Source organism: Tupaia chinensis, unplaced genomic scaffold (genome assembly GCF_000334495.1).
Source record: "Tupaia chinensis unplaced genomic scaffold, TupChi_1.0 Scaffold148801_1, whole genome shotgun sequence".
Classification (NCBI taxonomy): domain Eukaryota; kingdom Metazoa; phylum Chordata; class Mammalia; order Scandentia; family Tupaiidae; genus Tupaia; species Tupaia belangeri.
Genome location: NW_006208648.1, coordinates 354283 through 378529, shown reverse-complemented (window position 1 = coordinate 378529; position 24247 = coordinate 354283). Strand labels below are relative to the sequence as shown.

Sequence of the window (24247 nt, the reverse complement as noted above, 5' to 3'; positions counted from 1 at the left end):
GGGGGGGGGGGGGCGGGCCGGCCTGTCGCGGCCCTGGGGTGCACCCAGCAGGCTGGGCTGGAAGAGCTGTGGGCTGTGGAGTTGAGGTTCGCTTCCCCGGAAACGGCTCACTTGAGCGCTTGCCTTGTCCTGTAGGGAGGCGAGCCTGGTGGATGTAAGCGGTGGTTTGGAGACAGAATCCTCTAATGGGAAAGATGCTCTAGTAAGTATTCTTCTCGGCTGTCTGTAAGGCATCATAAGGATGTTTTCGAATGTTTAAGTGAATCAAAATACCAGCCAGCCAGCCCGCTCACTAATTGATCTGTGGACCCAGGAAGGTGCTGCGGACACTTCGGAGGTGACGGATGCTCAGGGGGGCTCCGTGGACGAAGAGAACGGCCGGCAGCTGGGCGAGGTGGAGCTGCAGTGCGGGATATGCACCAAGTGGTTCACGGCGGACACCTTCGGCATAGACACCTCGTGGGTACCTCAGCCCTCCTGTGAGGGTCCCTTTGTCGCGACCAGCAGGTGTCATAGGGCTTGTCTCTGAGCTCCCATGTGGCCGACTGCGGGACTGACCTGGGGGCTTGAAACAGGCTGGGCACCTGCGGGTGTGTGCCTATGATCCACAGCGGAGAATGGAGAGGGAATTGTGCCTTAACCACTGTGCCACATGCTGGTCCTCTCTTCTTGTTTTTAATTCGCTATAGGACGTGTGTGCTTGCTGGAGAGAGAGAAATCACCCCCCAGGAGGATGGCCAGACCACAGTCCTTTCTCCTCCATTCTCCTTGATATTTTGGGCATGCATGCACATGGGCCTGGTGTGTGTTTTAAACTGCTGTGTCTAGGACTTGAACTCCTGGCCAGGCTGCATTATTCTAAAATTAACCCCCTTTGGGTGGGGTTGTGAAGAAGTGCCTTCCTTTATAATTTTCTGTATAGCTTCTACTCAAAAGTCAAGTGGGGGTCCAGCTCTGTGCTGGTGGATGCTGTCTGGGGAGCTGAGGCCACCTGGGAGGCCCTAAGGACGCAAAGTGGTTGTACCTGCCTGTGGTCCCAGCTACTAGGGAGGCTGAGACAAGAGGATCGCAGGGTCGAGTCCTGCCTGGGCATGCGATGCGGTGCTGTTGGGAGAGCAGGGCACGGGGGCACATCCCTGCAGTCCTAGTCACTTGGGAGATTGAGGCAGGGAACACTGAGACTCTGTCTAAAAAGCTCCTTTTAGATTTTTTGCAGTAGAGCATGTGCGCTTGGTGGAGAGAGAGACACAAGAGAAGAAGAGACAGTGAGAAATCACCCCCCGGGGGGGATGGCCACACCACAGTCTCTGCTTCACTGTCCTCTTTTCTTAAAATTCTATTTATTCATTCATTTTTTAATTGGACCAGAGAGTTAGACACACACACACACACACACACACACACCAGAGGTGGGGGGGAGTGAGAAAGCGAGCCACCAGGTCTGGGACTTGAACTGTGGTTGGCCATGTGGGAGTGCCCAGTTCCTTAACCACCATGCCAACTGTTGGTCCCTCTGCTGTCCTCTTAAGCTTTTGGGCACACATATGCACTTGAGGTGATTTTCTCTTCTTCTTCTTTTAAATAGGTTTCCTTTCTTAAGCTGCCCGATCCAGGACTTGAACTACAGTTGGCCATGTGGGAGTCCAGCACCTTAACCAGCTGGCCCCAATAGGTTTCATTTCATGTCATAGGGTGCATGCGCCCACCAGAAAGAGGGAAAGTAAAAGTCAGCTCCCGGGGGATGTCCATGCCAGTCCCTTCTCCATTCTCCCGGGGGATGTCCATGCCAGTCCCTTCTCCATTCTCGAGATTTTGTGCATGTGTGCACATACACCTGGCTTGATTTTCAAGCTGCCAGGTCTGAGGCTAGACCCCTGGTTGGCCACGTGGGAGTCCAGCACCTTAACTGCTATGCCATGCTTCCCATCTCATGTTTTAAAGTCACCAGGTCCAGGATTCAAACTTCAGAGCCAGCCATGTGAGATCCAGTGCCTTAACCACCATGCCACCTGCTGGCCCCTAATTTTTTTTCATTGAAAAAAAAAGTTATAGTGGATTTTACAGATGCTAATGCCAGCCAGATGTGGTTCAGCATTACACAGTTGTAGCATTCATCCTGAGGCTGACACAGGAGGTTCACTAGTTCTAGGCCAGCTTGGGCAACATGGCAAAACTCTGTCTCTTAAGAGGAAAAAGCTGTTGCCCAACTAACATATGATTGGTGACGTAGGATCAAGTATGTACGAACGAAGGGAAAAATACTGAAGGATCAGGAAGAAAGAATTGATTTTGGTAGATTTTTTTTTTTTTTTTTGTGAGGTTTTTCTATAGGGCATATGTGCTAGCCAGAAAGGCAGAGAGAGACAGGGAGACGGAAAGCGAGAAATTACCCTCCTAGGGAGATGGCCACACTGCAATCCCTTCTCCATTCTTCTCTTAGGATCTTGGGCACGCATACACGCCTGGCTTGAGTTTAAGCCACCCGGTCCAGGACTTGAACTGTGGTCGACTACATGGGAGTCCAGCAACATAGCCACTGTGCCAACTGCTAGTCCCAGTAGTAAGATCTTTTTTTTTTTTTTTAATTTTTAAAAATAATTATTTATTTAATTTTATTTATCCATTCATTTATTTTAATTTGACCAGAGAGAGATACACAGAGAGAGAGAGAAAGTGAGAAAGCAAGCCACCAGGTCCGGTACTTGAACCGTGGTCGGCCACGTGGGAGTGTCCAGTACCTTAACCACTATGCCACCTGCTGGTCCCTATCCTGGTAGTAAGATCTTTAAGAAAACTACACTAGCTAAGCCAGTTGCTTAGAAAAGACTTAAGTCAGGCTACTTTGGCCAAGAAGAATCTGTTTGCCTAGAGTCCAGGAAGGAGAATTAGCTAAAAAGATAAGTGGGAGGAACCCAGAGACTAATCAAATCACGGTGCGAAGTTTTGATAGCTTTGGAGAGACCAATGTGTACCTGAATTTAAGGAGTTCCACCTGAAGCCTAACTTGGTAGGGTGGATTCTTTAGGACTGAGATAGAGAGTGTGAGCTTCCAGGGTATGAAAAGGGCTGCTCTGAACACCCGGCCCTCTTGATGGGCTAAGAGTGCGTGCGTCCGTTAACACTTCGTCTGACGTTCCCCAGGGGAAAGGACTCCCGATGACCTGTGCCTCCTGGACAGGTGTGTTCCGAAGCTCACTGATGTGTTCTCTGTGTCTCTCCCGCAGATCCTGCCTGCCTTTCATGACCAACTACAGTTTTCACTGCAACGTGTGCCACCACAGCGGGAATACCTACTTCCTCCGGAAGCAAGCAAGTGAGTGCCCTGCAGGCCTCTGAGTGGCCTCTCTGGAAGGGGAGGGGGTTGGATTGAGCAGCCGCAGGAGACCTTGGCCTGGGACCTGGCAGGAGTTAGGCTGGGGTTTAGCTCTGAATAACTGTCGCCTGTTTCAGATCAAAAGATGACTCCAGGGTCCAGCAGGTGGCATGGTGATTAAAGTGCTGGACTCCCACATGGTTGACCACAGTTCGGGGCCCGGACTTGTTGCCTTCCTTTCTCAGTTTCCCTTTCTCTCACTTTCTCTGGTCAAATTATTAATAATTATAATAATAATAATGAAATGAAATAACTCTTTTTTTTTTATAAAGGTAATTTTACCTAACTTAATAACTTAATATGGATTTAGAGCAGGATTTAGCAAAGGTATATATATATATTTTCTTTTTTTTTGGAGAGGTTTCTCGCTATAGGGTGTGTGTGCCCGCCAACCAGAGAGAGACAGAGAGACAGAAAGAGACAGGTCTCTTAACTTCTAGTTCATTATCATTGCTAGGACATTGTCTCTCATCTCATTCTCAGTCTCTACTGTTTTTCACCTTATCAATCCTCTTATGGATTGCTCTGTTGCTCTGGTTTTACTCTTTGCCCCCCTCCTTTTTTTTTTTTTAAGAATTATTCATTTAATTTTAGTTATTATTACTATTTTTAAATTTAGTATAGGGCACATGTGCTTAGCATAGAGAGATGGAGAAAGAGAGAGAGAGTGGGAGAGGGAAAGAAAGAGAGAGGGAAAGTGAGAAAGCAAGCTGTCAGGTCTGGGCCTGAACTATGGTCAGTCATGTGGTAGTGTCCAGTGCTTTAACCACCACACCACCTGCTGGTGCCTGAAATAATTCTTTTTTTTTTTTTTAAACTATTTATTTTATTTTTTATTTATTCATTCATTGATTTTTAATTTGACCAGAGAGAGATAGAGGGTGAGAGTGAGAGAGAGAGGAAGTGAGAAAGCAAGCCACCAGGTCCAGGACTCGAACCCCGGTCGGCCATGTGGGAGTGTCCAGCACCTTGATCACCACGCCACCTGCTGGTCCCTGAAATAATTATTTAAAAGAAAAAAGATGACCCCACTGGGACCAGCAGATGGTGTAATGGTTACTTTTCCAAACTCCCATAGAGTCAACTGTGGTTCAAGTCCTGGACCTGGTAGTTTAAAACTCATACCAGGCACGTGTACATGCATACCCAAGATCCTGAGAGGAGAATGGAGGAGAGGGTATTGCAGTGTGGCCATTGCAAATAACCAAATCCCCCCTGGGGGGTGATTTCTCGCTGTCTCTCTGTCTCCCCTTGTCTCTCTGACAAACACACATGCCCTATAGCAAAAATCTCTCTGTTTAAAAAAAGAAAGATGGCTCCACTTTTTGCTCCTGTCTGTTTTGAGGACCGTCAGCAGCCCCTGGGTGGTGGGCACAGACCAGTGCATAACTGCTCTTCCTCTCTCTTGCTGATAGACTTGAAGGAAATGTGCCTTAGTGCTTTGGCCAACCTGACGTGGCAGTCCCGCACACAGGATGAACACCCGAAAACCATGTTCTCCAAAGATAAGGTAGGGATGGAGCAAGTGCATTTGCAGTTGTGCCAGGGAGCTGAGGGGGCGTCAAAATGAGTCCGCCACAGCGCTTGTGCCCGGCGTCCGAGAGTGCGCCCCCGGGCTCCGCGGGGACTCCGCACTTGTCATGGCATTTGTTCGTTTCCTCGCTTGTGTTGGTGGCTTACTCTTAGCAGTACGAGTTCTCGGTTTTGGTTGGCTTTACAGAAGCCAACAACTGTCTGTCCCCCCACATCAGGTCTATGGTGAACCTTCTCAACCCAGGTTTGCCTTTTTTTTTTTTTTTTTTTTTAAGAATTATTTTACTTATCTTTATTTGTTTATTTATTTTAATTTAATTTGACCAGAGAGGGACAGAGTGAGAGAGAGAGAAAGTGAGAAAGCAAGCCACCAGGTTCAGGACTTTGAACTGTGGAAGTCCAGCACCCTTAACCACTACACCACTGGCTGGGCCAGTCTTTTTTCTTTCTTTCTTTTATTTTTAAGAGAGATTTTTACTGGGACCAGCAGTTAGCATAATGGCTACGTCGCTGGACTCCCATGTAGTCGACCACGGTTCAAGTCCCGGACCTGGTGGCTTAAACTCACGCTGGGCACGTGTGCGTGTGTGCCCAAGATCCCGAGAGGAGAATGAAGGAGAAGAGATTGCGGCGTGGCCATCCCCCCTGGGGGGTGATTTCTCGCTTTCTGTCTCTCTTTCTCTCTGTCTGTCTGGCAAGCACAAATGCCCTATAGCAAAAAACCTCTCCAAAAAAAAAAGAGAGATTTTTACTGTAGGGTGTGTGCGTTCACTAGAGAGTCAGAAAGATAGAAAGTGAGAAACCACCCTTCAGGAGCATGGTCACACCACAGTCCCTTCTCCTCCTGGGATCTTGGGGATGCACGCACATGCAGCCAGCTTGAGTTTCAAGGCACTGGGTCTGGGACTTGAACCACAGTTGGCCATGTGGGAGTCCAGTGACATAACCATTACATCATCGTTGGTCCTTATTTTGTAATTTTTCAAACCTCCACAGAAATTCAGTCCATACAATAAACATCCACTTAATTGTGTTTTTTTTTCCTTAGGTTTTTGCCTTGGGGCACATGTGCTTGCCAGAGAGAGACAGAGACAGTGAAAGGGAAAGTGAGAAATCAGCCCCCAGAGGGGTGGCCACACTACAGTCCCTTCTTGGGCATGCATATACATGTGCCTGGTGTGAGTTTCAAGCTGCCGGGTCTGGGACTCAAACCGCGGTTGGCCATGTGGGGTTCCGTGACGTAACTGCTACCCTCTCCGCCGGTCCTGCATTTATTCTCTATTAGACCTGCAGTGGTTAACGTTCTGCCGGGCTGGCGCGGCTTGTGTGTGTTTTCTGTCTAAGCTACACTGTCCCCTAGCCACCCTGTGTGTGTTTTCTGTCTAAGCTACACTGTCCCCTAGCCACAGCGGGTACGCTCCAAGACCCCCAGGGGAGGCCAGAGATGGCGCGGTGCTGGCTTCCGTATAGACCTTTGTCCTCCCGCACGTATTTGTGATGGTGTTTACGAAGTAGGTGTAGTGAGAGAGGGGCAGCAACTAGGAATCAGGTAGGACAGTTAGAACAGTAAGGTGGGATAGAACTCGCATGAGTGGGGCACCCCAGCGCCCCCACCCGTCAGAGTACCTCACCGCACCTCAGGTAGCGCACAGCATGGAAGGCAGAACCGTGGGTGGGGGCCTGCCGTAATAGGAGACTGGACACAGCTTACAGTATGACAGTCTGTCACACGAGCCCAGCTCTGGTCATACTCAAAAGTTCGCGGTGCCACTACTGACCTACCCCTGGGCGCTCGTGCTGCTGTTGCCATAGGAACACCCTTCACGGGTTTCCTCTGCTCTGGGGCCCAGTGGGGTCCGGTCAGAGCGCTTCTCGTCTCCAGGCTAGGATAGCTCCTTTATTAGACTTTGGGTTTCTTTTTTCCTTTTTTTGATCTGCTGTGCTATTTAACAGTAGGAGGAACCGAGGCAGGCCTTTGGTATGCTGTGCCTCAGTTTGCATTTCTGATTGTTTCCTCACAGTTCGGTGTAGGTTAAACGTTTTGCGACACCGGTAATGTGTTTTCTGTGTACCACGTCAGGAGATAGAAGGTACGGGTCAGTTTTGTTGTTGGCGATCCTAAATCTGATTGCCTGTTTCAAGAGGGGGTGTCTGGGCCAGCAGGTGGCATGCTGGCCAAGGCGCTGGGTCCCACCTTGCCTACTCTGCTGTTCACGTCCCAGACCCAGCAGCTTGAAAATCATGCTGGGCACGTGTGTGTGCATGCCCAAAATTTCAAGAAGAGAATGGAGGAGAAAAGACTGCTGTGTGGCCATCCCCCCAGAGGGAGTAATTTCTCACTTTCTCTCTTTCTCTGTCTCTGGCAAGCACATATGCCAGAATCAAAAATTTAAAAAAAAAAAAAAAGTCCTCACAGGGCTAACAGGCAGTGGTGGGCTTTGGGAGATGTCTGGACGGGGGGGTGGTGCCCGAAGACCAAGGTCAGACGTCGCTCCCATCTCGCTGCTATCACGAACGGCCACTGGCGAGGGCCACGGTCAGGGGCGTGGGAAGGGGCCTGACTGATGGACGGCTTCTGGAATTTTAAAATGTATTTGATGGCTGTGAGATGCGAGAGTTATGAGAGAAGACTCGAGAGTGACTGGTCATTCCAGACGGCAAGGACAGGACACTGCAAGCACGTTCGCGAGGTGGAACGGAGCTGCCCGTCTGTGGGGTCTCCAGGTGGGGCCATCTCCAGCAGGTGGCATGAGGCGCTCTGGAGAGAGGATGGTGTCAGGCCCCCCCCCCCTGCCACTGTGGGATGGCACAGCCTGTTACAGCCCCATGAGGCCAAGGTCTGTGTGCACGTGTTTGGAAGTCCCTCAATCTGTATATGGCTAGTTTGTAGCGAAATATTTATTCAATGATTACAAAGACTTTTTTTTTTAACTTTAGTCTTTTTTTAACTTTATTTTTTAAATTTTATTTATTTTTTAAAAGAATTATTTCCTTTATTTTATTTGTCGTTATTATTTTTTTAATTTGACCAGAGCAAGACAGAGAGAGAGAGTGAGAAAGCAAGCCGCCAGATCCAGGACCTGAACCGTGGTCGGCCATGTGGGAGTCCAGCGCCCTCAACCACCATGCCACCTGCTGGCCCCTATTTGTTTATTTTTAATTTGCCCAGAGAGGGACAGAGTGAGAATGAGAGTGAGAGTGAGAGTGAGAGTGAGAGAGAGAGAGAGAGAGAGAGGAAGTGAGAAAGCAAGCCACCAGGTCTGGGACTCGAACTGCAGTCGGACGTGTGGGAGCCCACCGCCTTAACCACCACGTTACCTGCCAGATCCTGTACAAAGACTAACTCTTGATTTTTCTCTTGACTCCAACACAGTCTTTGAAAGTGTTGCTGTTTTCTGTCTTCTGAGCATAATTTTGAAAGTAACTATAAAAGTCTTTAATATGTTTATTTTTTTTTAATTAGGATATTATACCATTTATCGATAAATACTGGGAGTGCATGACGACCAGACAGAGACCTGGGAAAATGACTTGGCCAAATAACATCGTTAAAACGATGGTAAGTAGGCAAAACCAACTAGACTTGGCTTTTTTTTTTTTTTTTTTTTTTTTTTGGGGGGGTTTTTGTTACGCTCACCAGACAGACAGAGAGAGACAGAAAGCAAGAAATCACCCCTCGGGGGAATGGCCATGATGCCGCAATCCCTTCTCCTTTCTCCTCTCGGGATCTTGGGCACGCACGCACACGTGCCCGGTGTGAGTTTAAGCCACTAGGTCTGGGACTCAAACCATGGTCGACTACGTGGGAGTCCAGCGACATAGCCATTACACCATCTGCTGGTCCCAGTGTTCTGGCCCAGCCGTGGTGCACACAAACAGGGCCGCTGCTTGGAGGCCAGAGGCTGCGTGGAAGGCCAGCTCGGATACTCCTGCTGAGCTGTGCACACCTCCAATCCTAGCTGATGCAGAGGCTGGGGAAGGAGGGCCATGACGCAGCCGGACCTGGTTGGAAGTGTCTGTCTCTCCTCCGTTCTCTCTCTCTGCTTCTGTCCCCCCTTTTGTCTCATGGGGGATAAAACGGCAAACCAATGTAGTGATAATTAAGTTCTCTTTAGTCTCATTGAATTGACGTGAGGACCACAGAGATGGGGACAACTTGATGTTAACTCCCAGAAGGGATGTCACCCACGAAATCAAGTTGCCAATTGTGTCTCGTGAGCATCACCTGCACTCACAGCAGTTTCACACACGGACACCTTTGTCCACTGCACTTGGCAAGTGCAACTTTATTTATCTATTTATTTATGTATTTATTTTTAAAGAATACTTTTTATTTAACTTTATTTATTTATTTTAATTTGACCAGAGAGGGACAGAGCGAGAAAGGGAGAGTGAGAAAGCAAGCTTCTAGGTCTGGGACTCAAACCATGGTCAGCCATGTGAGAGTCCAGTGCCCTTAACCACCATGCCCCCTGCTGGTCCTGCAAGCACAGTTTTATATCAAAATCAGAGACCAGTTTTTCCTCTGATGAAAATAGCAGGAGAGCCCAGGCTGAAGCTGTCCTGCCGTTGCCCTCAGGGTCAGGAGCGCCTGGAGAGGTGGACCGCCAGCTGTCCACAGCACTTACTCTGGTGGGGAGGGCGGGGGGAGGGCGCGAGACTGCTCCTCTCAGGTCTCTGCTGTTCGAATGTTCCCTGATCACGTGTTAGTTTCCTCAGCGGGAAAAACTGTCTTTTTTGGAGACTACATTTCGGAATTGACGTAATCATCCATCCAGTACTTCCAAGTGTAAAGTTTTTATTAACACCGAAGCCTGTTTCTTTTCAGAGTAAAGAAAGGGACGTGTTCTTGGTAAAGGAGCACCCTGATCCTGGGAGTAAAGACCCAGAAGAAGATTACCCCAAATTCGGACTTCTGGATCAGGTACAGTTGTACGTTAATATTCCCTTTTGAATTTAAGCCGCTTGGGATCCGGGAGTCAGGGTTGGGGATGCCGGGGTATGTGCCACCTAACCGCTGTGACATGCCCGTCAGGACACACCCTGGCAACAACGGTTGGTACCTGTCGAGGGGACCCTCGCTGCAACCCAGGGACTGGTGTGGTAGTTCTGGCTCGTCCCCAAGACGGGAGGACTTTGCACAGACCCGCTTCATGTTTTTAGCATCTGTCTCCTCACTGCAACGCTTGATTACGGTTCCCGATTCCTTCCCATCTTCCTGTCATCTCCAGTTTCGCTCTTAACGTGTTTGGTTGCAAGGAACATCCATTGTGAATGAGAATTTGTGGTGCATGGCTCACGTGACAGGAGAAGGAAATTGCCTGCTCTCTGCTCAACAGCAGGGGTCGTATTTGGCACCTCAGAAAGGCAGATCTTCCAGCTGTGCCTTCCCAGTTTCCATTTGCTAGTTTTGAAATTTTGAGAGTTCGAGGCTGGCGAGGGGGCGTGGTGGTTAAGGGTGCTGGACTCCCACATGGCCGACTGCGGTTTGAGTCTTGGACCTGGCAGCTTGCTTTCTCACTTTTCCTCTCTTTCTCTCTTTCTCTCTCTCCCTCTCCCCTCCCCCCCACCTCTGGTCAAATTAAAATAGACAAAGTTAAATTAAGGGACCAGCAGATGGTGTAATGGCTACATCACTGAACTCCCATGTAGTTGACTGCGGTTCGAGTCCCAGACCCGGTGGCTTAAACTCACGCCAGTCACGTGTGCATGTGTGCTTAAGAACCTGAGAGGAGAATGGAGAAGGGATTGTGGCATGGCCATCCCCCCAGGGGGTGATTTCTCACTTTTCTGTCTCTCTGTCTGTCTGGTGAGCACACACGCCCTATAGCAAAACCTCTGAAAAAAATAAAGTTAAATAATTTTTTAAAAAACATTTGAGCACACTCACGCTGGAATTCACATTTCTGTCGCTTGCGAGATGAGTGGTCTGACGGGGCTGGGCTGAGCTCCCGTGGGGAGTGTGCATCTGGGGCTCGGGCGGTACAGTGTGCTGCATCCCCACGCTGCCCTGGGCGGCTTGGCCTCACCACCGTCGCCGACTGTTAGCTGCTCCAGCCCCAGCCTGGCCTGCCTCTCCAGGACGGCCTGTTCAGCCCCACTCTAGTGCAGCAGCTCCTGTTTTTGTGTCACCAGGTTGACATGGTCATGTAGCCTCTTTTTTTTTATTACTATTTACTTAATTTTATTTATTAGTATTATTGCTGTTTAATTCGCTGTAGGCCATGTGCTCACTAGAGAGAGACAGAGGAAGAGGGACAGTGAGAAAGCACACTTCCGGGTCGGGGCCAGACTATGGGTGACCACGTGGAGCCCAGTTCTTACTCCCCACTCCACCTGCCAGCCCCCAGCCTCCTTTTCTAACGGGATGCTTTTCCCTGCAGGATCTCAGTAACATTGGTCCTGCCTACGACAACCAGAAGCAGAGCAGCGCCGTGTCCACCGGCGGGAACCTAAACGGCAAGTGCCGCGCCGGGCGGTTTCTGCGCTGCTGGCTCCGGATGTGTCCTGAGGCGGTGCTCTGTGGGCTGGCCCTGACTTCTGACGTTTATGAAGACTTTTCCAAAGGGGGTTCTAGGAGCTAGCCCCGGATATGGCAGGTGGCAATGGAAGAGGAGTTTTGTGGCTTTCCAGCGTGGTTTGGTCTCGGGTGACAGGTAGCGTAGGACAAGTACTGCCACGAGGGCAGGGTCCCTGTCTGGAGCCGCGTCCCTGACACGCAGTTCAGGAAGACTGAGCTGCCTTCCCCTTTCTCATGGCTGCGAGTCACTTAAGGCACTCCCTGTGCCGGTCTCGTGCTGTCCTTGCCCCGAGCCCCCGGCTGGTCCTGTGGCAGCAGCTCCGAGGTGGTTCCCGCTGCGGCATTTCCTGCCCGGCAGCCCATCTCACGGGGCGCCCTCCTTACCGACGGAGCTGGGCGAGCTGGGAGGTGCAGCTTCCCCGACTCGGGGCGTCCGTCCCTGTCTCGGTGTGGTAGCAGCGTTGGTATCCCGGGCCGGAAACAGCGGTGGGTGGTGTTTCCTTTTTCCACCGTGTGTCCCCTTTCAACGCGTAATGACCAATGCCCGGTGCCCCTTCTGTTCCTGCAGGTGGAGCCACCCTGGGAGGTGAATTCCTCCTGTCTTTCAGCCTCTCAGACTTAAGTATTTTGTCGTTTGGACGATGCTTTTTGCCGAGTTGTGGTAGAAGCTGAGCCTGAGTAACTAAAGCCTCGCGAGGCGGTGGCACAGTGCTCCGTTCGAGGCCACTGCCCCGTTCCTGGCCGGTAGTTCAGAGCTCTTCCGTCGTCATATTCTGCCCAACATGGCCAGGAGGCACCTGGGTGTTGCGCGTTCTCTTGAAAATGGATCTAAAACTTCCCTCTTAAAGTGATTAAAATACAAATGACAATTAAAAAACCTAGTAGTCTTTAGCAGCAGTTTAAAAAGTGGGGGAATACCTGATGCGTCCGAAGAGGAAGTTCTGCAGCACCTGGCTCTGTGTGCAGAATATGACCCGCCTCGACCTCGTGACCCTTACGCAGCAGAGCCGCTGACATTGCCAGCTTGCCCGAGTTAAGAGTGAGCGCGCTGTTCAATTTACATGAAGGTGTTTTCCTACAGTTCAGGGACATTTTCTGGAAGGCAGAAGCTAACTTTATTCAGAGGAATGATAAAACTGGACAAAAATGTCAAAGGTCTTCAGAAATATACAAGGTGGGAACCAGCAGTTAGCGTAATGGCTATGTCGCTGGACTCCCATGTAGTCAACCACAGTTTGAGTTCCGGACCCAGTGGCTTAAAATCACACTGGGCGCGTGTGTGTGCGTGCCCAAGATCCCGAGAGGAGAATGGCAGAGAAGGGATTGCAGAGTGACCATCCTCCCTGGAGGGTGATATCTCGCTTTCTGTCTCTCTGTCTCTCTTTGTCTTTCTGACGAGTGCATGCACCCTATAGCAAAAACCTCTCCCAAAGAAAAAATTAAAAAAAATACACAAGGTGATATTCCTTGTGGCATTATATGTAGCTAATTTTCTTTTGTCAAATGTGTAAATTGGGGCCAGCAGATGGCATGGCGATTAAGGCACTGGACTCCCACATAGCTGACTGTGGTTTGAGGCCTGGACCTAGCAGCTTGAAAATTCTACCAGGCGTGTGTGCATGTATGCCCAAAATCCTAAGAGGAGAAAAGAGAAGGGATTGACGTGTGACCATCTCCCCTGGAGAATGATTTCTCACTTTCCCTCTCTCTGTGTCTCTTCAGCAAGTACATGTGCCTTATGGCAAAACTCTTTAAAAAAGAAAATGTGAATGGTCTGTAGATACTAAGTCCACAGGCGAGGTTAATCTGACCTGAGCCGTGTGCACTGGCGTGTCCCTGTCAGCACCGCAGTGCCCAGTGGGCGTGGACCCACATTCGCCTGCCGCTCCAGAAGCCTCCTCCCTTCCCATGTCACGTGCAAGCACAGTGGCTGTCCAGCAGCGCTGGAGAGAAACACCTGAACATTCTGCTTCCGTGTGCCATGCTGGGTGTGCCCCTGCCACGCAGTCACTGTGGGGTCCGAGCAAGCGAGCGTGGGCTCGCCGTGAGGACAGCTTGCCAGCTGGACGTGTGTGCCGACGCGGGCGGAGAACTGCCCATGCCATTGTCTTCCTGCTCTGTAGCCGTGGGTGTTTGGAACCAGAGTGAATGAAAATGCATTTGTGCCACATCCTCAGAAGGCACACTGGGACTGCAGTTCGTTGCAGAAGGGAGGTTGAAAAAGCCCCGCAGGTGTCACTAGGCCTGGATGCACTTGCGCTGCAGCACCCCATGTTCAGGGCTGCGACACACAGCGGAGTCGTTCAGACCCGGGGTGAGCCCAGCCTGTTTGGAGGGGAAGCCACCGGTGGTGTTACACAAATGCACTTGGGCGTGGCCGTGTCGCAGGCCCCACGGCCTCTGTCCAGCCCACTGAAGTGATGTGCCTTCTCTTCAAAGGGGGAATCGCAGCAGGAAGCAGCGGGAAGGGGCGAGGAGCCAAACGCAAACAGCAGGACGGAGGGACGACGGGCACCACCAAGAAGGCCCGGAGGTGGGGAGTCCCAGGCCCGCCCGCCCCGTGTGACTCACCAGGTGCTGGCAGAGGCCACTAGGGGAAGGACCACGCTCCTCAGTAGCATGTGCCTGCACTTAGAGCTTGTCTGGGGCCACCGGCACCCTTGTCCTTGCAGCGCAGACCTCGACCTCCCCCTGCCCACCCCGCCTCGTGTCAGCCTCACCAGATGTGCGGGAAGTAATCGCCTTCCCTGTCTCTTCCCGTAAGCTCTAGCCATAGCAGATGCAGGGACTCCCAACAGTTCTTACGGAAATGGAGTTCAAGTACGAGTTTATTTTGGTGCATATAAAAATTTTGAAGTCTGTGCATAGTTTCTTTGGCAAGTAGTTCTGACTGAATTACATGCAGACTGTGGGGATCTTCTTGGTGGCCTTCCCCTCCCCCCACCTTTTTTTAAGAATTATATTTTCTTATGATTTAACTTTATTTTATTTATTTATTTACTTACTTAAGTAATTAATTTTTTTTGACCAGAGTGAGAGAGAGAGAGAGAGAAAGTGAGAAAGCAAGCTGCCAGGTCCAGGACCCGAACCACAGTCAGCCATGTGGAACCCAGTGCCCTTAAGCACCACGCCACGTGCCAGCCCGTTCCTGGTGGTCTGTAAGCACAGACTGACGTCAGTGAGACAGCCCGTACGTGTTAGGGAGGTAGAGGAGGAGAGGGAAGAAGGGTGATGTAGGTGATTCCACTACTGTGTGCATGATAAACCAAAGACCAGAAGTCCAGAGACAGGAACACATACCTGCGATCTGCTGCCAGCCTGCATGAGAAGCGGCCTGGGTTCCACCCACTCCGATTAACCGGGGGAGGGAAGGGGCCAAGAGGGTGAAGCGGAAGGTGAAGTCCGGCAGCTGTCGTCCCCACTGCTGTCACCCCTGCCCCCGCCCGCCCTTCCTCGGGAAGCCTCTGCAGAACGAGCATTGACTCCCTGTGCTTAAACCTGGATGCACCCCAGGATCTGTTCTCAGTAACGAGTTCATAAAATGGGCCTGGGGTTATTTTGCTCCAAAAAGTGTTTGAGTTTTTTAAATCACGGACAGCCCTTTTCCTTTCTCTGCTTTGCCTGCGGAGGGCTGGGTGGTCCTTTGTGAGGCTCGTGCGGTGCCCCTGAAATGTCCTGAGTCAGGAGACTTTCTTAGAACTTCGAGTGTGCTGGAGCCCGAGGGCTGCTTTCTTGATTTTGTTTTTCTTTCTGCAGTGACCCCTTGTTTTCTGCTCAGCGCCTCCCCCCACACGGCTACCCCTTGGAGCACCCGTTTAACAAAGACGGCTACCGGTACATTCTGGCCGAGCCCGACCCCCATGCCCCTGACCCGGAGAAGCTCGAACTCGACTGTTGGGCAGGAAAGCCCATCCCCGGAGACCTCTACAGGGCCTGCTTGTATGAGCGGGTCTTGCTGGCTCTGCATGACCGAGGTATTTAGGGGCCCCTTGGGGTTTCTCCCAGCTACTGGCCTCAGCCACGTCCACTCTAGAATAGAGTCGGGTGGACGTCAGTCCCTCCCCCTGCTCCCCCACACGAGGCTCACAGACGTACAGGAATTTATTCTGTCTCCCTGTGAGCTCTAGCCACTGCAGATGAGGGAACTTCCAAAACCTCACAGAAAGGGGCCAGCAGGCGGCATAGTGGGTAAGGCCCTGGACTCCCACATGGCTGACCATGGTTCAAGTCCCGGATCCAGCAGCTCGAAACTCACTCTGGGCACGTGTGTGTACTTGCCCAAAACCCCACAAGGAGAATAGAGGAGAAAGGATTGTGGTGTGGCCATTCACCCTGGGCGGGGGTTGATTTCTCACTTTCTCTCTCTCCGTCTCTGTCTCTCTAGCATAGCAAAGATCTCGTCATCCCCCATCCCTGCCCAAAAAAGTTCATAGAGAAATGGAGTTAAAGTCAGGGCTTATTTTGATATACATAGTTTTTAAATCCTTCATATTTTCTTTTGAAAAGAGTATATTTATCTTAGAGATACAGAGAGACAGAAAGCGAGAAATCCCCCTCAATCCCCGTGGAGGATGGCCACGCCACAGGACCCTCTCCTTCAGTCTCCTTTCAGGATGTTGGGTGCACACGCACTCGGTTCTGGGCCACTAGATCTGAGACTCCAGCTGCGGTCAGCCACGTGGGAGTCCAGTGAGCCAGCTGCTGGTCCCCACCAGTTTTGTTATAATACTCATTTTCTGTGCACTTTTTGAAGACCTCATATATGTAGATATGGTTTTGTTTTTAAGAATTTTTTTATTGGAGCCTGCAGTTGGTGTAATGGCTATGTCGCTGGGCTCCCAGTTGACTGAGGTTCGAGTCCCGGACCCGGTGACTTAAACTCATGCCAGCGTGTGTGCGTGCATGCCCAAGATTCCTAGAGGAGAATGGAGGAGAAGGGATTGAGGCATGGCCATCCCCCCTGGGGGGGGGTGATGTCTCACTTTCTGTCTCTCTGTCTCTGTCTTTCTGGCGAGCATACGCTCCTTATAGCAAAAACCTCTCACCCAAAAAAAAAAGAATTATTTTATTTAATTCTACTTGTTATTACTTTTTAATTTGACCAGAGAGAGAGAAAGGGAAGGAGGAAAGGCAAGCCGCCAGGTCTGAGACTTGAACCACGGTTGGCCATGTGGGAATCTAGTGCCTTTAACCATCATGCCACCTGCTGACCCCTGTATATAAGGTTTTTAAAGACTATTGTTAGTTTTTGTTTATGCTAAAGGGTGGGTACACTCACAAGAGATAGAGCAAGAGGGAAAGTGAGAAATCAACGCCTGGGGGTTGGCCATGCTGCATGCAGTCTCTTCTTCATTCTCCTCTTGGGATTTTAAACACACACATCCCACACACAGATGCTCCCATGTGGCGTCAAACCGCTGGGACTGGGGCTCAGAACACAGTCGACTACGTGAGTCTAGCGGCATGACTATTACGCTATCTGCTGGTCCTCTCAGCATGATTTTCAAGCTTCCGGGTCCAAGACCCGAAACACAGAGTCGGACATGAGGGATTCACCTGCTGACCTGGGGCAGATCCTTTGAGGGTATACAGATCAGTCTCTGTGACATTCGCCCGTCGGTAGCACTGCTCAGCGGGCCCCGTGACAGTTGTGTGTGTGCCTGACGGCTCTCTGTCCTCTTTCCTTGTGTCACATGAATTGTTTATATCCGTGTGGGTTCTCAGTGTCGTACTTGTCCCCAGGGAGAGCCCTGCAGTCTGCGATACAGCCGGACTATTTGTCAACAGAACTGTCCATGGACCCCGGCTTTTTTATATTGCCCCAAGTAAACTTGAACTTCGTGAGTGTGTATCAGTATGGACTTCACTCATTTTATTCTGCGGGGTATAATCTGAACTTTTGTGGTACTTAAATTATTCTGGCTTTGGTCGTTAGGAGACTTTTGTCTTTGTTTGCCAAAGGGTGTGTGTAGTCGCCTGAGAGACAGGGAGAGGGCACAGGCTCCCGGGGCAGCTGGTCCCACCACAGCCCCTTCTCCCATCTCTTCCTTCCCACAGCCCCAAGTGGCAGGTACACTGTGCCTGGAGCCTCGCTGCTTCCCCGTGTGGGTCGGCCTTGCCTCACAGACATCTGCACTTGGCCGCTGTGCCGCTGCCCAGCTCCCCAGAGCCCCTCTGTTGTTTTCCTTTTGGCCTGAGAGTACATGTACTCAGGAGAGGGAGAGGAAGAGGAAGAAAACGCACCCCAGTAGGGTTTGGGCATGCCACAGTCCCTTCTGTGTCTCCACCCTGTTGGGATTTGGGGCACACACGCACATGTGCCAGGCATGCTTTCTAAGCTGAGCAATCTGGGACTTGAGCCATGCAGTCAGCCGTGTGAGAGCTGATTCTCTTAGCCACCAGGCCGCAGGTCTAGCCCAGATGTTATCATGCGAAGCAGAATAGGTCATTCCTTGCTGTCATCTGAATTCCGTCCATCTTTAGATTTCCTCATGTCTCAAATATGTCTCTGTCTCCGCACTAGGTACTCAGAGTTATTACAGGGGGAATCGTAATTTCACAGTGGAGAAACCCGGAAAGTGTCACCTTCAGCAGGTCATGCCCTCCCAGGATGACACATGCCAGGGCACAGGGTCACTTCAATGGACAAATTCCCTGGACCTAGATAGGAGGCGACAGCAGACCAGCCTAGGGACAGTTTGCAGACTGAAGTGACCGATACTCAGAGAGTGGGAGACTATTCCAGATGGGAGAGACCGAGGGTCCGCGACAGCTGAAACAGTGTGGTAGCCAGGGGTTCTGCACCGAAAGGCTGCGTTTCAGTCATTGCTAACATTGCATCAGGTGGCCAGCAGGTGGTGGCGTGCTCACAGCGCTGGACTCCTACGTGGTTGACCACGTTTGAGTCCTGGACCCGGCAGCTTGAAACTCATGTGGGGGTGCATGTGCGTGCCCAAAATCCCCAGAGGAGAATGGAGGAGAAGGGATTGCGATGTGGCCATTCACTGGGGGGTAGCCCCTTAAAAGTGTTTTAAAATAAGGGGGCCAGCAGGTGGTGTGGTGGTTAAGGTGCTGGACTCCCACATGGCCGACCGTGGTTCGAATCCCAGACCTGGAGGCTTGCTTTCACTTTCCCTTTCTCTGTGTATCTCTGGTCAAATTAAGAAATAATAATAATATTAACAAGTAAAACTAAATAAATAAATCTTTTTTTTTCAAATGTTGAAAAGTGAATGGGCCAGCCTCATGACCTAGTTTTAACGGAGCTGGGCCCTCCATGGCTCATCACTCGGTTCAAATCCTGACCCTGCTGGCTTGAGCTACATGCCGGCACCGGTGTGCCCTGAACCCGGCAAGATGGGGGAGTGGAGGGGAGGGATTCGTGACCGCTCTATTGAGATGTGTTTTCTCTTCCATGAGCACACGTCCCCTGGCAATTAAAAAAAGTTAAGTCTTTTAAAGGATGATTTATTCAAATCAGGATCCAAACACATTATAATTGGTTTGTTATATTTTAAGGAAATGTGATATAATTAATTTAAAGCAGTCATCTTAAATATAACCATATTTAATAGAAAGTATTATAGGTGACCAAACAGCTTTCTTCACTTTTTGTTAGTTCCTTATGTTGAGATATTTAGCCCCTGAGCTAATGTTCCAAAGCCTTGCCCGGCAAGTCCAGCTTCTGCCTCGTTACTGGAGTGTAGGGACCCTCGTCGGGGCCAGTGGTCTCCAGGCGCCTCAGCTAAGCTGCAGGCCTCTGGCTCCACCCGCAGCTCCGCAGCTGAAGATCTCGGATGACCGGCTGACGGTGGTGGGGGAGAAGGGCTACTCCATGGTGCGGGCCTCTCACGGGGTGCGGAAGGGTGCTTGGTACTTCGAGATCACCGTGGACGAGATGCCGCCGGACACAGCTGCCAGGCTGGGGTGGTCCCAGCCCTTGGGTAAGCTCCGGGCCGGACGTCATCCAGGTAGCGAGGGTGGGCCAGGGCTCTTGGGCTCGTCCGACTGAGCACAGGACTCAGTGTTCGGGGACTCAGCTGGTTTGCAGTTCCTGACATGTTTTCACGATTCTTTACTAGTAAAAATAGCTTTTAAGCAGTTTTACAAAATTGACACCCAGCAGTGTAAGATAGAAAGGAGCGGCGCGTTTTCCTCCCTTCAGCAAGCCAGCGTTGACTTGCAGTCTCTGACCGTCTCTTCCTTGGCCCAGGTAACCTTCAGGCCCCCCTGGGCTATGATAAATTCAGCTACTCCTGGCGAAGCAAAAAGGGCACCAAGTTCCACCAGTCGGTCGGCAAGCACTACTCCTCTGGCTACGGGCAGGGCGACGTCCTGGGCTTTTACATCAACCTGCCCGAAGACACGGAGACGGCCAGGTCGCTGCCTGATACTTACAAGGATAAGGTGAGCCTTCCTCCCGCGAGCCCTGCGGTGGCCACTGTGTGCAGCAGCGGCCAGCGTGGGCATCCTCGTGACGCTGCCCTGCCAGCACGCTTGCCCCAGCATCAGGTTCACGAGATCTGTGAGACGTAGCAACAGCGTTGAAGAACATGAGCCAGTGCCCAGACTCCCGTCACCTGGAGTCCGCCACTACCACGTGACCTCCCTCTCTTCCACCACCTGCCTGCTGTCCTTTTCTGATATCTCCAGAGAGGCAGGTGGCATGGTGGTTGAGGCACTGGACGCCCACATGGCTGACCATGGTTCAAGTCCTGAACCTGGTGGCTTGTTTTCTCACTCTCCCTGGTCAAATTTAATAATAATAAATAATTACTTAAAAAGCATGTATCTAGGGACCAGCAGTTAGCATAATGGCTATGTCGCTAGATGCCCATGTAGTTGACAGCGGTTCACGGCCTGGACCCGATGGCTTGAAACTCACGCCAGGCGCATGTGCGTGTGTGCCCAAGATCCCGAGAGGAGAATGGAGGAGAAGGGATTGCGGCGTGGCCATCCTCCCGGGGGGTGATTTCTCACTTTCTGTCTCTCTCTGTCTTTCTGGCAAACGCACGTGCCTTATAGGAAAAAAAAAAAAAAAAAACACTTAAAAAAATAAGTAATAGTAAAAATAAATAAGTAATTAAAAAAAAAAAAAATGACTGAGTCTCACATAGCCAACCCCTCAGTTCAAGTCCCAGACCCGGCAGCTTGAGAAACCTGAAATGCTGCGTGTGCATGCCCACAGACCCCAAATAAGGAGGAGCTGGAGGAGCAGGGGCTGCGGCGTGACCGTCCCCGCAGGGGCTGCTCACTGTCCCCTGTGAGTGCATGTGCCCTCTGGGAAAATGTTAACATAAAGCAATACACACGTCTTAAGTGCATATTCGCAGGGTTTTGAGTTTTACCTAAACTACTGAGAGGTTGACTTCTGCCGGCTCCCTGCAAACCCTCCTGCCTTTCTCAGGCAATCTTTTCTTTTTTTAATTTGCTGGACGGTAAGGGAGTAAGAAATGAAATAAATAATCCGTTAAAACAAGAAAACAAAGCGCCTAGCACAGCTAAATTGCGAGGATGGGCAGTTCCTGTTGTGGAGAGCAAGGATGTGCGGTCTGCGTGGGTCTGGCCGGTGGCATTTTCACGGGGACGTGGCTGGTACTTCAGTGTGTCTTGTTTTCCTCCATTTTCAAGGCTCTGATAAAGTTCAAGAGTTATTTGTATTTTGAGGAAAAAGACTTCGTGGATAAAGCAGAAAAGAGCCTGAAGCAGACGCCCCACAGCGAGGTGAGTGGTTCTCTTGGGGTCCGGGGCCTTGAAGTGACCCCTCCATCCGTTCATTTGGAAAGTGGGGCCCTAAGGGAGTGGCCCATCCACCTGCTACGCGCTGTTCTCTTGTGGCCGGACAGGGACCTGACCCGGAGACGAGAAGCAGGGGAGGGGCACACGGAGGGTGGCAGGAACGCTGCAGCAGGGCGGGAGGCACAGCTGGGCCTGCCCTGGGGCCAGAATGGAAAGGGGGCATGGGGGCGGCCAAGAGCAAGAGCGGTCTGAGCTGGAAGCAACTTGAAACATGCCAGGCACGTGTGTGTGTGTGCCTGGACTGTGGCATGAGAATGGAGGAGGGATTGTGGGGCGGCCATCCCCCCTCTCTCTCTCTTACTGACTCGTCCCTGCAAGAGCACGTGCTCTGTCCCAAATAAAGTGCCCTGAAGCCCCGTCTTGTACAGGAGAAGCAAGGTCCAGGGGCAACAGTACAAGGGACAGCAATGGCTGGGGGGCGGTAGAGCAGGACATGTGCCGGAAAGAGCAAGGCCCTGGTCTGAGGCAGGCGTGGAGCCATCGAGGGGACGGCCGGGGTGTGGGGGCGGAGGGGTAGCTCAGCGCGCATCCAGGGCTGTGGGGGCCGGCACCTGTGAGGACGGTCCGCCCGGTGCTGGACGTGGCCGGGTCCCAGAGGCCCCCGGGAGCCCCACGGCCTGCCTGAACCGTGCGGGGAGGCACGCGGACAGCTCCCGGGGCTGCACCGAGCAGCGGGCAGGGCCCCCGGCCGCGCAGGCCCGGCACCCGCTGAACCTTCCTCCCAGTCAGTTCTTTTCCCTTTGCTCTTTTCTAAACCCCGAGGTAAAGCCAGGTTTTTATTCCAGATAGTATTTTATAAAAATGGTGTCAACCAAGGCGTGGCTTACAAGGACATTTTCGAGGGCGTGTACTTCCCGGCCATCTCACTCTACAAGAGCTGCACGGTAGGTCCCGACGTGGCCCACCCACGTGGCCCTGCGAGGCAGGCCAGGGCGTGGGAAGGGTGAGGCTATCTCTCTCTGTCCAGAACCACTGGGTGGGACTACTTGTGTCCCTTGGACAGATAGTCCTCTCACCGGTGGCGTGCCTCGCATTTCCTCCGGGCGCTGAGTGGGAGCGGGACCCTTCAGTGTGAAGGGTGCGCAGGGCACACGTGTGTGGTCAGTCTGGCCTTGGGTGATCCTGTAGACCACCACTGTTACCACTGTCACTTATACTGATTTGTTTTTTATCCAGTGTGACAAAGGGAAGGAACTATCATTAGAGTCTGTTAATTTAAAATAAAAAAATTGGAGACCAGGGACCAGCAGTTGGTATAATGGTTATGTCACTGGATTTGCATGTAGTCGACCATGGTTCGAGTCCCGGACCTGGTGTCTTAAACTCACGCCGGGTGCGTGTGCATGCATGCCCAAGATCCCGAGAGGAGAATGGAGAAGGGATTGCGGTGTGGCCATCCCCCCTGGGGGGTGATTTCTCACTTTCTGTCTCTCTGTCTCTCTGTCTCTCTCTGTCTTTCTGGTGAGTGCACGTGCTCATAAGTAAATAAATAAGTAACAACAACAAAAGAGATTGGAGACCAGCAAGTAGTGTGGTGGTTAAGGTGCTGCACTGCCACATGGCTGACCATGGTTCAAGTCCTAGACCTGGTGGCTTGAGATTCACTGCAGGCATGTGCGTGCAAAACCCCAGAAGGAAGCTGGTGAAGAAAAGAACATGGCATAGCCATGCCTCCTGGAGGGTTTCTCGTCTTCTGTCTCACCGCCTCTCCTTTTCTCCGGCAAGCACGCCCACCCTATGGTTAAACCTTTCTTTTGATTTTTTTTTTTAGAATTATTTTATTTAACTTTATTTATTTTTTAATTTCAACCAGAATGGGGGTGGTGAGAAAGCAAGCGACTAGGTCCAGGACTCGAACCGCAGTCGGCCATGTGGGAGTCCAACGCCCTTAACCACCACACCGCCTGTCGGCCCTGGCAAAAACCTTTAAAAAAATAAAAATAAAAAAGAGAGAAGTTAATCCCTCGAGAGTTCTCTGTATTTTAGTGTCTGCAGCCACATTTAAAGTGAACATTTTTCTGTGTCAAATTAATTTTTTCAATATTTCCTTCTTGTTCTTTCTTCCTTCCTTTTTGTCTGCTTGCATCGAATTTATCTAGGTTTCCATTAACTTTGGCCCGTGCTTCAAGTACCCGCCCAAGGACCTCGCCTACCGCCCTGTGAGTACCGCTGCGCGGCTGCAGGCCTCGGGGTTCGCGTCGGGCCGGTCCTCACCGCCCTCTCTTCCTCGCCCTGCAGATGAGCGACATGGGCTGGGGCGCCGTGGTGGAGCACACTCTGGCGGACGTCCTGTACCACGTGGAGACCGAGGTGGACGGGAGGCGGAGTCCTCCGTGGGAACCCTGACCGGGCCACGCTTTCCGTCCAGACGCGGCCTTCTGGGGAAGAGACTGGGCTTTCGGTTTTGGTTTTTAACGGTCTCCATTGTTTTCCCAAAGATGCTGCAGGACACAGCCTCTGCTTTGAGCACGGCGGGCCGGCGGGGCTGCCGGGCTGCCGGGGCTGCCGGCTCCTGCTCTCCCGCCTGCCCCCTCACTTACTGCCCTCACTGTGGTGAGCCAGCCCTGCCAGCGTGGGGCCCAGGAGCTCTCTGTGACACGGTGCTGGACCCAGGCGGCCCGGGTGACCTGCGGGAAGTGAGCTCACAGGGGACACTTCCTTCTGTGGGCACCGGATCCATTCACCTGATGGCCACAGAGGTGGCCTGCCTGAGAGCCACTGAAATCCGGGGCATGCGTTTCAAAGCCCGCTCCCGGCCGCCCCTTCGCTGTGGGTGTGGTTATATTAATTTTGAAATAGACTGTTCGACACAGGGACCTCCGGAAGCCCCAGGTCTCTGACTGCTCTTGTGAAGGGACATGCTTGTAGCGCTGACAGTTAGAAACTCTTCCCAAATAAAACTTGTTTCCGGGTTTGTGTTGGGTTCCTCTTAGTGACAGTGTCACAAACGTGGGCGGCCTAAGAGAGGGGAGCCATCTTGGAAGGAAGGGGGGTCTCTGGACCTCACACCTCCTAGCACCCCC

The 24247-nt window shown here is 51.6% G+C and overlaps 1 protein-coding gene across 2 annotated transcripts; it reads left to right on the top strand.

Annotated features, from left to right (window-relative positions):
• Positions 1-135: 135 nt before the first annotated feature.
• Positions 136-24138, top strand: ASH2L (ASH2 like, histone lysine methyltransferase complex subunit; the record flags this gene model as incomplete). Of its 2 annotated transcripts, XM_006170648.2 has the most annotated exon segments (15): positions 136-202; positions 314-459; positions 3225-3313; positions 4789-4883; positions 8370-8465; positions 9735-9830; positions 11290-11365; positions 13866-13959; positions 15183-15400; positions 19202-19369; positions 19639-19832; positions 21057-21149; positions 22010-22108; positions 23324-23383; positions 23463-24138. In XM_006170648.2, coding segments are annotated over 15 exon segments (1699 nt in total), but the record flags the coding sequence as incomplete, so codon positions are not given.
• Between the last annotated feature and the right edge of the window lie 109 nt (positions 24139-24247).